This window comes from Crocodylus siamensis, chromosome 12 (assembly GCF_052110815.1).
Source record: "Crocodylus siamensis isolate JL-2025a chromosome 12, ASM5211081v1, whole genome shotgun sequence".
Lineage (NCBI taxonomy): Eukaryota > Metazoa > Chordata > Crocodylia > Crocodylidae > Crocodylus > Crocodylus siamensis.
In genome coordinates, this window is record NC_143406.1 from 40,904,937 (window position 1) to 40,921,251 (window position 16,315).

Below are 16,315 nucleotides of genomic sequence, written 5' to 3' on the forward strand. Positions count from 1 at the left end.
GTCTGTGTTGAACTGCATCCTATTCTCATCCACCCACCTCTGTAACCCGTCTAGATCTAGCTGGATTCTGTCCCTCCCCTCCAGCATGCCCACCTCGCCCCACAACTTGCTGTTGTCAGTGAATTTGGACAGCGCGCTTTCTACACCCACATCCAGATCACTGGTGAAAATGTTGAACAGTACAGGCCCCATGACTGAGCCCTGGGGAACCCACTGCCCACATCCCTCCAGGCTGAAAACAACCAGTCCACCACCACTCTCTGGGTGCAGCCCTCCAGCCAATTTGCCACCCACCTGACTGCGGGCATCAATGCCGCAGTCACCTAGTTTTTTTGAGAGAATGTGGTGGGAAACAGTGTCAAAAGCCTTCTTAAAGTCCAGGAGGACGACATCCACCTCGACGCCCTCATCCAGGGACTTTGTTACCTGATCATAAAAGAAAACCAGGTTAGTCAGGCAGGTTATTTTTAAGCACCTTCTGTTTATTGTCGCGGAACAGCACGAGCTGACTGTGGACGGGGTCGCATGGTGAATCCAGCCTCTGCGACAGTGTCCAGATCAGACTCAGTGACCCCAGCTGGGGGGCGAAATGTAAATTTCTGGAGCAAGCCTGTGAAGAACAAGAAGAGCTCCATCTTGGCCAGGCTTTCCCCGATGCAGTTCCTACGTCCTGCAATGACAAAAGCACAGCCTTTAACGCAGGAGGGTGGTGAGGAGAGACATAGGCAGTGACACAAATTACTGCTTCAGTAAGCGCATGCTTCTCTGGTAGCAGTGATGTGGTAGCAAAGACCCTGTTATCTCATCAGCACAGCCAACAAACTACTCCAAGGTCATTACAAAATCACATGGAATATTGCAGCCACAGGGCATTGCCTGTGCATCCTGCTGTGCTTCTGGGGTGCCGGCATCCCCCGCCCTGTCAGGAGGAGTCTGCCACAGATGCCAAAGAAAGCCAGAGTGAAACAACTGAAATCAGAGCAACAGCCATGTGATACCTACTGTATAAACTGATTAATGGTGGGTAAATACAGGTTGATGTTTTTGAACTTTGGTATTCAAGTTAGGGTCCTAAATCTATATTTGCACAGTTGTCTACATAAGAGAATGAAATGGCTGAGTGCTTCATAATCAGATAGCTGGCATCCTGGTGTCTCTGGGAGCTAAGCCACTCATCCCTGCACTATAGCTTGGGGAATTCAGACATAGTGGGTGTGTCTACATGTGAAATTTATGTGCCTGAATTTTCATAGTTTCTAGGGTCGGAAGGGACCTGAGCAGATCATCTAGTCCGACCCCCTGCCATGGCAGGAAATAACGTTGAAGTCAAACGACCCCAGCAAGAAGTTCATCTAACCTCCTCTTAAAAACCCCCAAGAAGTTGGTTCCAGATCCTAGCCGCCCTGACCGTGAAGCAACGCCTCCTGATATCTAACCTAAACCTACCCTCTGCCAGCTTGTGACCGTTATTCCTGGTCACTCCTGGCGGTGCTCGGGGGAACGGGGACTCCCCCAATGCCTGCTGATCCCCCCTGACTAGTTTATAACAGGCCACTAGGTCCCCCCTCAGCCTCCTCTTGCGGAGGCTGAACAGGTTCAGGTCCCGAAGCCTCTCCTCATAGGGCCTGCCCTGCTGCCCCCCAGTCATGCAAGTGGCCTCCTCTGGACCCTCTCCATGCTGTCGACATCCCTCTTGAAGTGCAGCGCCCAGAACTGGACACAGTACTCCAGCTGCGGCCTGACCAGTGCCGAATAGAGGGGGAGGATCACCTCCCTGGACCTGCTCGAGTTGCATCTGTGGATGCATGACAAGGTGCGGTTGGCCTTCCTGACTGCCTCCCCACACTGCTGGCCCATGTTCATCTTGGCATCAGTCATGACTCCAAGATCCTTTTCCGCCTCTGTGCTGACAAGAGGGGAGTTCCCTAACCTGTAGGTATGGTGCCGGTTGTTCCTCCCGAGGTGCATCACCTTGCACTTGTCTGTGTTGAAACCCATCCTATTCACATCCGCCCACCCCTGTAACCTGTCTAGGTCTGATTGTAGCCTGATGCTTCGTTCTAGTGTGCCCACGTCCCCCCACATCTTAGTGTTGTCAAAGAAAAATCTTTGGTTTCAGATGCCGATGGCAAAAAGGTCAAAAGGCTAACATAACATATTTCGTCATTATAGTTCCGTATCTACCCCACCCGCGTCCAGCTGGCCGTGCCGACCCAGGCTCGCAGGTCAAGGGTACACCGGTCCTTGGACACGACAAGTGTCATCAGCCAATTTGAACAGGGTGCTTTTTAACCCCCTCATCCAAATCGCTGGTGAAGATGTTGAACAGTGCGGGCCCGAGGACTGAGCCCGGCAGAACCCAACTGCCCACGTCCTTCCAAGTTGAGAAGGACCCATCCGCCACCACCCTCTGGGTGCGGCCCTCCAGCCAGTTGGCGACTCATTTGACTGTGTGGGCATTGACACCACAGTCCCCCAGTTTCTTAATGAGAACAGGGTGAGAGACAGTGAGAGAAGGCAGAGACTGCCTTCTGGAAGTCCAGGAAGACTATGTCCACTGCTACCCCTGCATCTAATGATCTGGTAATCTGATCATAGAAGGCCACCAGGTTGGTCTGACAGGACCTGCCACTGATGAACCCGTGTTGGTTGCCCTTAAGCATGCAGTCCCCTGCTGGCCCCTCATGGATGTGTGCCAGCATAATTTTCTCAAACAGCTTGCCTAGGATTGAGGTAAGACTAACTGGCCTATAGTTTCCTGGGTCCTCCTTCCTCCCCTTTTTGAAGATGGGACAAAAAATTCAGGCATGTTAAACTGCGCCCCTGCACACGTCTGAACGTGTAGCCATCAGGAGCAAATTTGCTCCAGATAGGAGCAGTTCAGTCCAACGCTGCTCCTGTGCTGCTCTGCCCCCCTACAGCAGCCAGGGGGAGCTCCAGGCTCCCCTGGGTACCATCCCTGGGCTGGCAGGGAGCATGGGGGCTGGTCCCAATCTCTGCTGGGCAGGGGAGAGCTGTCCCAGCTGCCAGGCAGCTGCCTCTTATTCATGTGGAGATTAGGATGGGTCCTGATCTCCACATGGCTGGGAGGCAGCATCCCACTGAGCCAGGATAGCTCTCCCCACCCCCCAGTGGCCCCTTGCTGCCTAGGCTGACAGGGAGCAATTTGCTTCAGTGCATTAGTTTAATGCACCAATTTCTAGTACATATATCTACAGGTACTAGAAAATGGGTCATTATATTAATCTACTGCACAGTAATTGCTGGACATGTGTAGATGCTGATGCTTTACTGTACATTAAATTTGTCTTGTGTAGATGCACACAACTTGCCCACGGTTCCATAAGAAGTGTGTGGTGGAGCAGGGAACCACACTGGGTTTCTCAAGTGGATCATCCTAATCCCTGAGGTGCACATTGTGAGTAAAAGAGGCCTGATGTTCAGAAGTGCTGAGCCCTTCAGCTCTCACTGACATCACTGAATAGGCATGGGATTGGGATCTGTAACTCCTACCAGAACCTGCTGCCAGCATCACTAATATATTCCTAATATAGCTACATGGATCTTTCTAACACAGAGCCTGATCCTGAGGGGGGCAGAGCACCCAACTTGCCTACAGGAAAGGCCCCTTAGTTACCTGTGGAGAAAGGCAGGAAAGCATCTTTCTTAACAAACTTTCCATCAGCATCCAGGAAGTGATTGGGGTTAAACTGATACGGTGTTTCCCACTGAGTTTTATCCAGCAGCACAGAGGTGAGCAAAGGGATCACAGTTGTACCCTGGGACACACAAACAAATTCTGCATTAGCAGTGGCAGCAGATCGTCCTGTCCTGCTGTGACGTCCAGGCTGGGGGAAATGGGCTCCTCCATTAAGAAGTGAGAGAGCACCTCTCGTCTCCTGATACAGAGGGGAGTACACAAAGAAATGGATTTAAAATGGGATTAGATCCTAGGAAGAACTTCACAACTGCTAGAGCTGTCAGACCACGGAGAAGCTGTCCACGGAGGCTGGAGAAGCTCCTTCACTGGAGGTATTCAAGGAGAGGCTGGATGGGCATTGGACTGGGATGGCGTAGGAACAGCGCACCTTGCATTGGTGCCCGTCCAGCCCCATGATTCTATGCTTTAAGATCTGCAGAGCCCCCCAGAGAGGCTTACATGGGATGGAGCTGGGAGCTATGCAAAACCCAAGGTTATATGGGATACCCAGAGCAGGCAGGCTGTAGACATTGCCTAAGGAGACAAAGCCGCAGCCAGCTGACTGTTAAAAGTAAGCCCATCCTCTCACGGGCACTGATTGGAGAGAAGGTAGGCAGTATCAAAACGGAGATCCCAAATCCTTTCCCAAAGATAGTCGCATACCTTGGGAATGAAGTAGCCTTTAAAGTTGGTGTTAACAGACGTGCACCGTGGAACATGTGGTAGGAGTGTGACAAATCTTTGCACTTCGTGTATCACAGCATTTGTGAATGGCATGTTCTTCCGGGCCTCAAAGGTGGGTAAGCATCCCGGTTCAAGAACTCTATCAATCTCCGCATACACCTTTCCTATGGCAAGGTAGGAATAAAGTGAAACGCAGGCCTCTGGTTTTGAGAATGCTTTCACAGTATTGCTTTGGGTACCTCACACAGAAACATTTCCAGTTTCCCCATTGGTGGTTTTTGAACTGCAAAGACAATCTCCTTTACAATTCCCCATTTATCAATTAACGTGCTGTAATAATTGTGACGATATATTCTTTATGTTATGAGGGCAACTGAAGGTCTCCCGGCTCACGTAAGTTGTACAAATACATGATGAAAGAAAGCCCCTCCCCAAATAGCTTGCATTCTGCAAGGGCAAGGCAGACGAGAACAATTATTCACATTTTACAGTAGAGCAACTGAGGTACAAAGAGCTTCAGTGATTTGCTCAGTCACACAGAAAAGCTGCAGCAGAGGTGGGACTTGAACTCTGATCTCCAGCCCTGTGCCTAACCTACTAGCCTGCATCTCTAACCCAGCTATGATTATGGCTGGATTAGAAGACTGGATCCAGATGGGCATGTAAAAACTCAAAGAGAGATCACAGTATAAAACCATACGCCAGACAGGAAGGTCTCATGCACATATGTGAGTAGTACCTATAAGACATGACAGAGATTCTGTGGTTAAGTAGCATTATTCATATCTCCATATCAAACTTATTGCCATCCTTTTTTTTTTTGTTAAGCAGGTGTCAAGGAACAAAACCAAACCGTGGATCACCTTGAATCTCTGGGTATTTCATCATCAGCAAGATGGCCCACTGCAGCGTTGTTGAAGTGGTCTCTGTTCCAGCCATCACCAGGTCAAGGGTGGATGCCAGGACATTGGCATCATGAAAAAGGGAATTGCTTTTATTCTTCTCCTTGAAGTAAAATCAACTGACATTAGTGCAAAGAGGCAGAAAGTGGCACTGTGGGTGAGCAAGTGCATTTATGTGGCCAGATGGAACTGGGGTCATATAATCATGGGAAATGGATCATTTTCTCTCTTGCACCATGGCCCTCTTCAGCATTTTGGGCAATGTCAGCCAACCAGGGATCGTGGCCTGTGGAGGCAGATGGGACCAGGGGGCATGTGAACTACAGCAGATTTTCCATCTGGTGGCACTTCAGAACTTAAACGTTTTGGTTTTCAGCCAAAATATTGTGGCCTTCGTGTTTTTGCCAAGATAGCAACATTTTCATCTGAACAAAAAACACTGCTAATCGTTCAACCACATCTGACATGCACATCAAATTCTCTGTCCTAACACTATCCAGCTGTTGTACCAGCCATGGCTGGCTGCCTCAGCTCCATCTCAAAAGACCCTAAAAGAGGGCTTTGTGTTGTCACCGTTGATGCCAGGAGTGGTAGGGGTCAGGATAAAGAATATTAGGCAGGACCTGCAATGTAAGCGGTGATGGGGAGTAGGGATTAGTGAACTGGTTGGCGGGAAGTGGAGGGGTACATCTGCCGCCTCCTGAAAAAGAGCTGAGGGGTGATGTGTGTCATCAGCCTCATCATCTAAGCAAGCAGCTTAGGGGCTTGTAGCTTTTCAAGGCAGGAGGGCCTTGATCATGTTCTTGCTGCTCCCCGAGGAAGTTCTCAGAGGTGACATAGAGCAGTGTAATGACTACCGGTCACTATAGATATTTCAGTTCTGCTGACCTCTGCTTTTCATTCCTGGGCAATAATTGAGGGGTTTGACTCTCATAGTCTTCTCAAACAATCCTCTTCTTCTGGTACAAGCACCAAGTGCACGTTCTCATGTGCAGTACAGCCGGGCTCCTTCATCTCCTGGTAGTAAACTGATAACCATTCCAGCGTCCTTAGCGAGGCGCACATAGGCCTCACGGGAGCATTGGTTAATACAGGTTGCTCACTAAAGGCTTCACAAAAGTATTGGCCAGGGAGGCCTCCCTAGCAAACCGCTGCATGAACTCCTCACATAAACAAAACTTGGCGTGCGGGCCAGATGTGCACTCCTGCCCAGAGATGGGAAAAAGACCTGATGGTACAAGGTAGGATAGTCCAGTACCAGGATGATAAGGCTGGAAAGGGAAGACCGTGGTCAAAATAAGAAACAAGCCCGCAGTACGGGACAGTCTGACACGTTCAAGATACAGATGGAACGCAACACGTATTGCAATTTGTTTTGATCATTGTATAAAAGGAGAATTGGAAATCAGGGAAAGCTTTGTAGGGGTCTGGGGGACCCTGCATGGTGTTGTGCCGACTACCTTTGTCAGAGGTACAAATGCCTTAGCTCCTAGTCTGATATACTTGTTAGGCCAAAACGTGTTAGGGCTGTGCTTGTAGACAATAAGCCTGACCAAATCGAGCCTGGGGTCATTCTTTATAAGATTAGTGTTGGGCTCTCCTGCCTGCGACTTTGCTGGCACCACAGTTCCTGGGACTTCAACAGTGACAGCACATCAGTAATTCCCAGCAAGTACAACAGCAATGAGGACACTGATAACTGCAGACGACAGCACGTAGCTGTCTCCAAGTGCCTGGAAAAAATGATACGTGCTGCTTCTGCCTCTGCAGTAACAAGACAACATCGTCAACACTTGAGGACAAGTTCTGCACATTAATGTCATGTGGCAGAGCTAATTCTGGGAGCCAAGATATTTACTGTCTTGCTTTTCCCAGATCTCTGCTGGGAAAGGAGGAAAGGTTAGTAACTTTTAGTTATTTTCAAGTGTAACTTCGTCAGACAGATTCAAGAGCGAGTTACCCAGAGAGTCACTAAACTAAACTACCTCTTGCTGTTTGAATAATAATGCGTCAATGTAGCTCCTTAAGTTATTTTCATCAACGTCTTTCCTGCTTGTCTTGATGTATTTCCTTAAGACCACGCATACCTCTTCTACTTTTCTTAAGATCATCTTGTGAGGTTTGAAAAGAAATCCAAGGAATGGGTAGAAATTGAATAACTGAAAAAGATTAAAACAAAAATTAGATGTGCTAATTATATAGTAAAACCCAAGTGTTACAATGGAGAAGCTATCTATATGGGTAGCCAAGTGATACATTACTAGAGTTTCGTCCCTGCTGTTAACTCTAACTTCTAATGTATAAAGTGCCTCCTCTTATTAAAGAATCTCTAGAGAAATGAATGGAGCCTATCAGACTTGTCTAGACATAGACTATAAACATGAATTAAAAAATACAATTAAGGGAAAGTGATAGTAAACTGGTGAAACAATGAAATTACATTTTAAGAGAGGTAATAAAACAAAAAGATAAAGCATCACACTTTAGGGGAAAAATCCCCTGAAACATTTAAAAAACCAAAATACTTATGTTTTCAAGTTGTTAGATCATCATTTTTAAGTTTCACATGAATTATAAATCAATTACACTCAGTTACTCAGCAACATTAAATTTCACAGCACAATAAACAGTTTTGTTTTATATGTGTGTGTGTGTGTGGGGGGGGTTACTTACACCATATCGCTATAACAAAGAAAGCAGGCTCAAAATAACAACTGCAAATCTCATGATCTACCTTTTGCTCACTGGTTATTATTGATGCTGTTTGCTCCAATTTCTAAGCTTGCGTTAAAAAAAAAAAAGCAAATCAAATAGAAAGAGAAGTTTCTAAGTCTTTTGTTTTTGCTGCTCAGAGATTTGATCCACTGAATAAATGTACTGGCAAAGATGCCTGGCTAAAACAGCCATTTAGAAGACTGTCTTGGCACTCAGTATCAAAGATGTGAACTGTTTCCTGCAGCCTCAAAACAAAGCCTCAAACATGACAAGATCTGCTTGATTACAGCTGAAAGATTTAGTTAAGCCCAGATGGACTGTTTTTCCTCTGCTGCTCAGTTTATCACATACATCCTAACGTCCTACTTGATTGCAATGCCCAGATAATAAGCATCGGCAGCACCAAAAGCAGGGGCTGTTACAGCACTCGCTACCCAGAGCTCTTCGGTAGTGGCATTGAAGTACCAAAGTCTAGTAACTTCTAAAAACATACTGAATTGACCCAATAACTAAGGTTAGAAAAACAGTTACTTTTAGGGTCACTCACACCTACTTAAGCAAAGACCTATTTACTTTTGTAGGGTTTACAGGGACCCTACAAAAAGTAAGCCAGTCATGTCAACAGCCTTACAAATAGTGTTATCCTCCCATCAAGAAAAAATCCTGATTCCCCACCCACCCCATAGGCTTCCCATTAAGCCTCTCTCTTCTAAGACTTGTTTTGACTATAAATATTTTGAGGATAGAGACCCTCGGTATTTTGTGTCCTATACAATGCCTAGGGCATCGTCAGGGATCTAGGCTGTAGCCTTGGTGGTCTAAGCACAGAGGCAGATGAACTCTTTGGGTAGAGGCAATATCTTTTATTAGACCAACTAAATAATTTCAAAGAGCTTACTGTATTGCCAGCACTTCACAGATAACTGTAGCGATAATAATAAAAATAAGTTTGGCAGAATCCCACAGAACTCTCTGCCAAAGCCTTAAACTAATTTTTGGGAAATAGGGAGCAAGAACATTTCCTTGGCATGTGTTGCAACAAGAAGAAAGCCCAAGTAAAGATCCGAATCTCTGAGTCAGATCTGGCGATTCCATTTGTTAGAATTAGCTTTACACTAACTGGAAATCATTTGTCTCTCTTTTTGCAGCTCACATGAATATAGACTCGAATCCTGTATTCAGTTGTGTGTGGCTGGATTATGCTGAGAGGAGCAACAGAGCCCCTTGCTGGAGTTCACTGAACTTCATGGAAACTGTCCACCTGGATCTGAGGATCAGATGGGGAGCTAAAATACCTTGGTTATAATGTGTAAAAGAACTAAGCACCTTCCTTTTAGATTGAGGCGGTTTCCAACTTTCTGCTGCAGAGGTCATGTTAGCCTCATATACTATGGCTACCACATGGTGTTTTCCGTCAACTATACTGAAGCAGTTCTTTGCAGTTGTGTTTCAGGAACGAGGAAAAGAAAACCCAAGCAAAAAAACATGTTTCAATATCTGCAAGTCTCAAAGAAACCCTCAGTGATCAAAGTCCGTTTGACTCACTAGTCCTGAAAGCCACAAGAAAATAATCATCAGATGGAAGAGCAACCTACATGCAAGTATGGAGATCCAAGAAGAATCATAACTTCATCTATGAGTTTTAATAGGTGGACAAATACTGGGTCTTTATAATCGAATCTGTTCCCAAACAGCATAGCAAAGGTGATGTTGGTGGGAGCAGTATTAAATGACCTTAACTTGAAAGGTTCACCTAAAGCAAACAAAAGCAAAAACATACTTGTCATTCAACAGTTGGGAAAAGCAGAGGTTGATACAGCTCTGCAGGAAAGCAATAAAAAAAACTATAGAGACTTTGGGCGTAGACAAATGTACCTTTTAACTGTTTTAAAGGGGGAAGGAGATCTGCTGCTCAGCACCCACAGTTATGATCCGTTACTTCTGCATGATTCTGTAATGCTAGAAATTACCTAACCCTTTTGACTTGAATGTAACAGGGTTAAAGCTGGAGCAGTTTTGCTGCACTTGTGTCAGTATAGAATTAGATATAGCAGTTTTAGGATAACAGCTTATATACATATCCTATGATATTAATTCAGTGGTTACATCTGTCTTCACCCTTATAAGCTTCAAATACTCAACTCACTGTTGAAGGATTTGATCATCTCAATAAGGAAATGAAGCTCTTCCAGAATTCTTCCTTCTATCAGTTTTTTCCCCATCCCCAGGTCCCGCATAGTGGCCATGGTGAACCTACGAGTCGTCTTCCAGAGCTCTCCAGAAGAAAAGAACACCCCTGGCAGAGGGAACATGTGCGTTATTGGACTATAGTCAGCGGGAATGCCACAGTAATGTTGATAATATAGCCTGGTTAGCTAAAATATTTCACACACCACAAAGAGGATGAGTACGTTAGCGTAGAGGTATGAAAAAGGTTTGTCCCGATAAGAGTAAACTTTCTGTTTTTCTTGGATGTGGACCTGGACAGCGACGTTGTTAAGAAATGGGATTTTGTGGGAAGCTGCAGGAATCAGAGGGTGGGGTAACAGCGTGTTATGAGCAATTGGCCTACTGTGCTGTGCCTCTTATTCCCTGCGGTCTCACTCCGAGCACACAACTGGACTGTCAGCTGCTGGAACAGAGAGCTGTTCGGATTTCGCCCCAAGAAGCGTCTCTTTCCAAAGCATGCTTCAAGGACTGGATTTTGGATTTTAAACTTCATTGCTGAACAATAAGAAAGATTTCTAAAACCTTCCTGCGTGCTATCTGACACCAACAGGGAAGTAACCCTGCCCGATCTCCACAACAAAGAGCAACTCACAGAGAAACTTGCATGGACCCAGGGGGGACCACACTTCCATCCTCAACTCCTTCTGTGCAAAAATGAACTTTATTTCCTACCTATGGGAACTTTATATCATCTTTAATTTTCTCTGAACAAGATGAAGGGTGTGGAAGCCCAAAAGCTTGCTGAAAAAGACTTTTTTTTTTTTGTAGTTTCTTAGTTGGTCTAATAAAAGGTGTCATCTCTGAACCAAGAGTTCTAGATTTTTGCATTTCTTCAAGGACTGAAGACATCCTAGGTATGCACCTTGGGGAGGTGATATAATATTGGACCCTTCCTAACACTGGGCCCCATCTGGACCAGGTTTATAGGATGATTATAGAATCACTGATATTGGAAATGAAAAATATCTGTATGTTAAGAAATTCATTTCCTTTCGGTGCAGGATTGCTCCTGCCAGCATTTCCTGTTATGTTCCCCAGTTTAGTTTTCAGTGGGCATGTCTACACTTTGTCCTATGGCAATGTTGTTACTTGTCTGTGCTTTACTACTTCCAAAAGTAGCAGTGCTTTAGTGGTGCATGATGCAGTAACTGCCTGTACTGCACCCTGCGCACGGTGCATGGTTGTTTGTCGCCACTACTTCCCCACAGAGGTGCGCTATAATGGGGGAAGTGCTGCTACGGTGAAGTAGCTGCTTGTCATGTGCAGACACACACATAGCCGTAGTGCATTGCTATGGTGATGTAGTGTGATGTGTAGACACATCCGATGCATAGCTCAGTAACATGCCAGAAACCCAAGTGCGCTGCATTTAAACCTCTCATGAGTTTTTGCGACTGACTCATTGGGTGTTTATAAACGTGCTCCAGGAGTGGGGGCAGGGGGACACTTTAATTACAACAGCTCTGAAAGCCGCTCTAATTAAACTGGCTGGAGCATTACATGTATCAGTGTCCCCGTGCTGGAAAATGGCAGTGGGGCTGCTTTAACTAAAGCTTGTCAAACAGGTTTTAGTTAAAGCAGCCCCACCACCATTTTTCGGTGTGGGGACAATGATACATGAGATGCTGGAGTCGGCTGGAGCACGCTAATTAATTACCACGCTCCAGCAGCCTCTTTGCACATGTATAGATGCCCATTACTTTTAAATGCTTGGGGTGGGCAATACAGCGATCACAAGTCAGACAGCAAGCATCTCCTCTTTCATTCGTACAGCCAGTACCATTTCCATTCTGGATATGATAGAATATCGGGATAGCAGGTCTGTCTGCAAATACGTCAGCAGTGTTCAGAAGAGCCTCTTTTACCACCTCATAGCCAGTCAGCACCACAGCCTTCTGGAGACCAAAATGGACGGTGAACACTGGGCCATATTTTTCTGCAATCTGAAAAGAGAAGCATGTGTTGAATACCATATTTTACCCCGGGAAAGGACTGATTTCAGACCTCACTGAAGTTAGGCCAAAGGACTTGAAACTTTCTAGCAAAATAGCATTCAAACCAGGCAAACACGGGTCCATCTAAGTGCTACAGTTCCATAAACCTAGTCATGTTCTGAGATGTGTAATCTGGATAACATGATCTAGTGTGCTGAAATGTGAGACAATTGCAATACATCAAAGCAATGGCAGGCCTACAAGGCAGCTGAATTAATAGGCCTGTAATACCTCAACCTATCACAAGAGGGTGCAAGAAAGCCAGATCTCTGGTTACTTATAAAAATGAAGTAGAAAAGTCACTCTGCTAACCCACTCTAACCCTTCACTCTGATAAAATTCACTCTGACCATAACATGAATATGAGCCGCCCGTGTGAGGCTACAGTTAAGAGAGCAAACAATGCACTGGCACGCATTAACTGATGCATCTCAAGCAAAAGTAAGGCAGGTATTCTCCCGCTCTACGCGGCGCTGGTGAGGCCGCCGCTGGAGCACTGAGTCCAGTTCTGGGCGCCGCACTTCAAGGAGGACATGGAGAGGCTTGAGAGAGTCCAGGGAAGAGCCACTCGTATGGTTAGAGGCCTGAAGAGCAAGCCATATGAGGAAAGGCTGACAGATATGGGACCGTTCAGCCCGGAAAAGAGAAGATGTCGGGGGGATTTGGTGGCAGCTTACAAATATATCAGGGTGAGCATCGGGGGGAGGCGAACAACTATTCACCAAGGCGCCCCAAGGGAAAACCAGGAGCAATGGTCATAAACTCCTGGAAGAAGGTTTCAGACTGGATGTAAGGAAAAACTTCTTCGTGGTTCATGTGACCAGACTCTGGACTAGACTCCCAGCGGGGGTGGTGTAGGCATCTACCCTGGAGATCTTCAAAATGAGACAGGATGCACACCTTGCTGGGGTGGTTTGACCCCAGTTGTCTTTTCTGCCCAGAGCAGGGGGGTTGGACCTGGCGATCTCACAAGGTCCCTTCCAGCCACAAACTTCTGTGAATCTGTGAACCCAAAGAGCTTAATATCATCTGGCACACAGTGAAGAAAACATAAGAAATAATTGGTTCTTGAGATAATATTATTGTTGGCAAAAAATTGCCAAAAATAATATAACCTGTTGTTTATTAGGGATATACTGAAGTTTTCAGGCCATCTGAATACAAGGACAGGGTGTATGGGTGCTGGTAAGTCATAAGACTTGATCTGCGTTGGCTAAATTTGAAATAATAGATAGTGACAGCTCTCTGTAAAGCTCACAGTTCAATACTGCAGGGCTTTACATCAAAGCAACTAAGGAATGAAACAAGTGAATGCAAGAGCATAACTGAGTCTTAGACAACCTGGGAGAGAAGACCCAAATCCTGAAAATGTAAATCGTGCAAGGCCTGAGGCATTGGCTACTCGTGCAGTACACCAGAGGAGGCTTGTAGCATAGATACAGCTTATGCCGGTGTGCAGGGGTGGATCAGGCAGGGGGAAGGGCGGGGGGACAGTGACAGAGCTGCACCCCCTTTTCTGACCATGTAGCAACACCAGCAGCAGCAATGGCCAGGGCCTTTTTTAAGTCCCCAGAGAAGGTAAGTATTCCACCTCTCCCTTCCCGTCCATGCTCAGAAGCCTCTCCACTCCTTTCCTTGTCTCCTCCCAGTCCTGGGGGCAAAGGGAGCTCCTGTCCTGATCCAGCCTGGCTGCCTGAGAGCTGGGCTCAGCCCAGGATAATCTAAGTAGCAGCAGTGGACAGATTCCCCCTTTGCCCCCTCCCAGCCTGGTCCCCAGGCAGCCAGGAAGCAGGTGCAGGGAGGGGGAAGCCAGCTGCCCACCGTCACCTCTGCCCCAGGCTGAGTTACTGGCAGTGGCAAGTTGGGGAGAGGGAGGAAGGAGAGAGGAGAGGACGTGCCTCTGAGCAGGTAAGGAAAGGGGGTGGAACATTTTTTACCTTCTTTGGGGACTTAAAGAAGTCCTCAACTACTGCTCTCATGCTGAGGTCTGCCCACACCAGGTGGGAAGGGGGGGAGAAAAGAGTGGGAGCAAGAGGTGCAGCCACCCCTGCAGTGCCAATCACTGCTCCTGCGCCACCCTTTGCAAATCCTGGATCCGCTTCTGCCAATGTGGTATGTCCTTCACTAGTGCAGGAGAACCAAGCTGCAGACAGGACTCCAGATTGTATTTCCAGTTTAACAAAAGCAGCTCACAGGATAATATTTTCAGTCATTTGGTAAAAACAGCATTTTTGTTGCATGGCATCTTCAGGGTGTTATGTGGGTCATTGTTCCCCCCCCTCCAGAAACTTGCATGGAGAAATCCTTTTGCTCCATTGGAGGGATTTTTCTCTCTCATGTCATTTATTTGCTAATGCCTTAAAAGCCTTCCGGCAACACAGCTGTCAAATCACTATTAAAACTTCACAAGCTCCCATACTACCGTACTACAAGAACTTGCATGAAAAGGAAATGTCAGGTGTGAAAGTGTGAACAATCAGCAGAAATGCTGTGCATCCACATACCAATGGAAAGAACAACTGATGGAGGTCCAATCCTGCTGTTAGCCATGAGGAACAGCTCCCCACAAGTCACTGCATACGTTGCTAGATGACCGCTTCTGGAGTCAAGTACTGGGCAACCTGATTACAACTGTCAGAACTGGGCACTAAGTTCTGATCTCATGAGACTCATCGGTTTCCTTTATCATATTCTCCTGATAAAGCAAGATGAGCTTTCCTCATAAAGCAAATTCTACTGTATTACTGATTAAGTTCAGTAAAAGTACTACCGCTTTAACAAAAGAATGAAGGCTTAAATCCTTCATTGTCTTTTTTTCTAAGTGTAACATAAATAATGCAAAATATTTTCTACAGGCATGAAGGTTTCAAGGTCCTGAATTTTAAGCACACGTGTAGTTCTGACATGTGTAGATCTTTACAATTCAGTACCTGTAAAAGTTCTTGCAAAGCTTGGGTCTAAAATATAACCAGAGCATTCTGAAACCTTTGAAACTTATTATATTTCTAAATGATTTTGGTATTGGTTAGTCACTTTGGAATGGTACCCAAAGGCAGAATTTTAAATCTGTAAACCTTTACATTCAAAGCTTAATATGCTGAAAATCAGAATGTGTGTCTTACCTTCATTAGTGACAAATCTTGCCTTCTAATGTCCAGTAAATGCAGGTTACCAATGATTGGAAGAGGAGATGGACCAGGAGGGAAATTTAAAGTTGACTTTTTAGGGCCCATTGAAACATACAGTATGAATAATAAAAACAGAGCACATAGCAGACCAATAAGGGTAGGCTCAGAAAGAAGAGATATTAGAGAAGCCATGTTGAACAAGAGCCCAACTGTGATGATACTCCCCGGAAAGTAGTCTGAGTTGTTTTGAGGAGTATGTTTTATACGCTCTGACTTAACTTGCCAACGGTTTTGTTTTGCACAATACCTAAATATATGCTCCTCCCCACTTTATAAACCTGTGAGATCCCGACCTCAAAGGGCAAAGTCTATTCATAATTAAAGGCGGTCTAGAATTGCAGATTCACAAAATCAAGGGCTTTTGGGGGTGATATCTTTTCTTGAATCAACTGTATACCTGGGACAGATGTTTGTGGAAGAAATCAAACTTCACATTGTGATTGAATCAGAACCGACAGAGCCGGCTTTTTTTTCTTTAAGGCTATACTGTGATCACAGGGAGATTTCCATACAGCGAGGGGAATCACCCGTGTCTGTTTCAAAGGATTTCTCCGACTCTCTAAGATTACAAGCGTATTTATACTGAAGACAGAGAAAGAGATAAAAGGATACACTTTGGAGAAACAAAACAATAGTAAATTACACAGAAACTTAGGGCGTTTACTTAAACAATTATTTATGCATAGGGCTATCCCAAGGCACACAGGGCAAGATATTAAGATAACCCAAGGAACGCAGGAATGCGGATTCCTTATCTCAGAACATTTGCATTAAGCAGTATCAGCACGTCTGGTCTTTGTCTGTTTTTTCTAGTCAAGGAAGCCAATTACTTCTACATGTTAAACAAACTTTCAGGCACGAAGTTGCCTTCTTCAGGTCTGGGAAAGAAGCAAGTGCAGCCTA

At 45.7% G+C, this 16,315-nt stretch overlaps 1 protein-coding gene across 1 annotated transcript; it reads right to left on the reverse strand.

Moving 5' to 3' along the window:
• Window positions 1-461: 461 nt before the first annotated feature.
• Window positions 462-15,611, reverse strand: LOC149854993 (cytochrome P450 2W1-like). Its single transcript, XM_090024244.1, has 9 exons — window positions 15,347-15,611; window positions 12,011-12,173; window positions 10,148-10,297; window positions 9,597-9,754; window positions 7,272-7,445; window positions 5,248-5,389; window positions 4,364-4,548; window positions 3,638-3,779; window positions 462-670 (listed from the first exon to the last, which is right to left on the reverse strand). Exons 1-9 carry the CDS (start codon window positions 15,542-15,544, stop codon window positions 483-485), a joined length of 1,500 nt encoding a protein of 499 aa, XP_089880370.1. The 5' UTR covers window positions 15,545-15,611; the 3' UTR covers window positions 462-482.
• Between the last annotated feature and the right edge of the window lie 704 nt (window positions 15,612-16,315).

Excerpts from the sequence above, each read along its gene's own strand:
- LOC149854993 (XM_090024244.1), bottom strand. The coding sequence starts at position 15,544 with ATGGCTTCTCTAATATCTCTTCTTTCTGAGCCTACCCTTATTGGTCTG. Across the intron at positions 12,174-15,346 it reads AAGATTTGTCACTAATGAAG|ATTGCAGAAAAATATGGCCC; the intron begins GTAAGACACACA and ends TTCTCTTTTCAG. Across the intron at positions 4,549-5,247 it reads GAAATACCCAGAGATTCAAG|GAAAGGTGTATGCGGAGATT; the intron begins GTGATCCACGGT and ends ACCTTGCCATAG.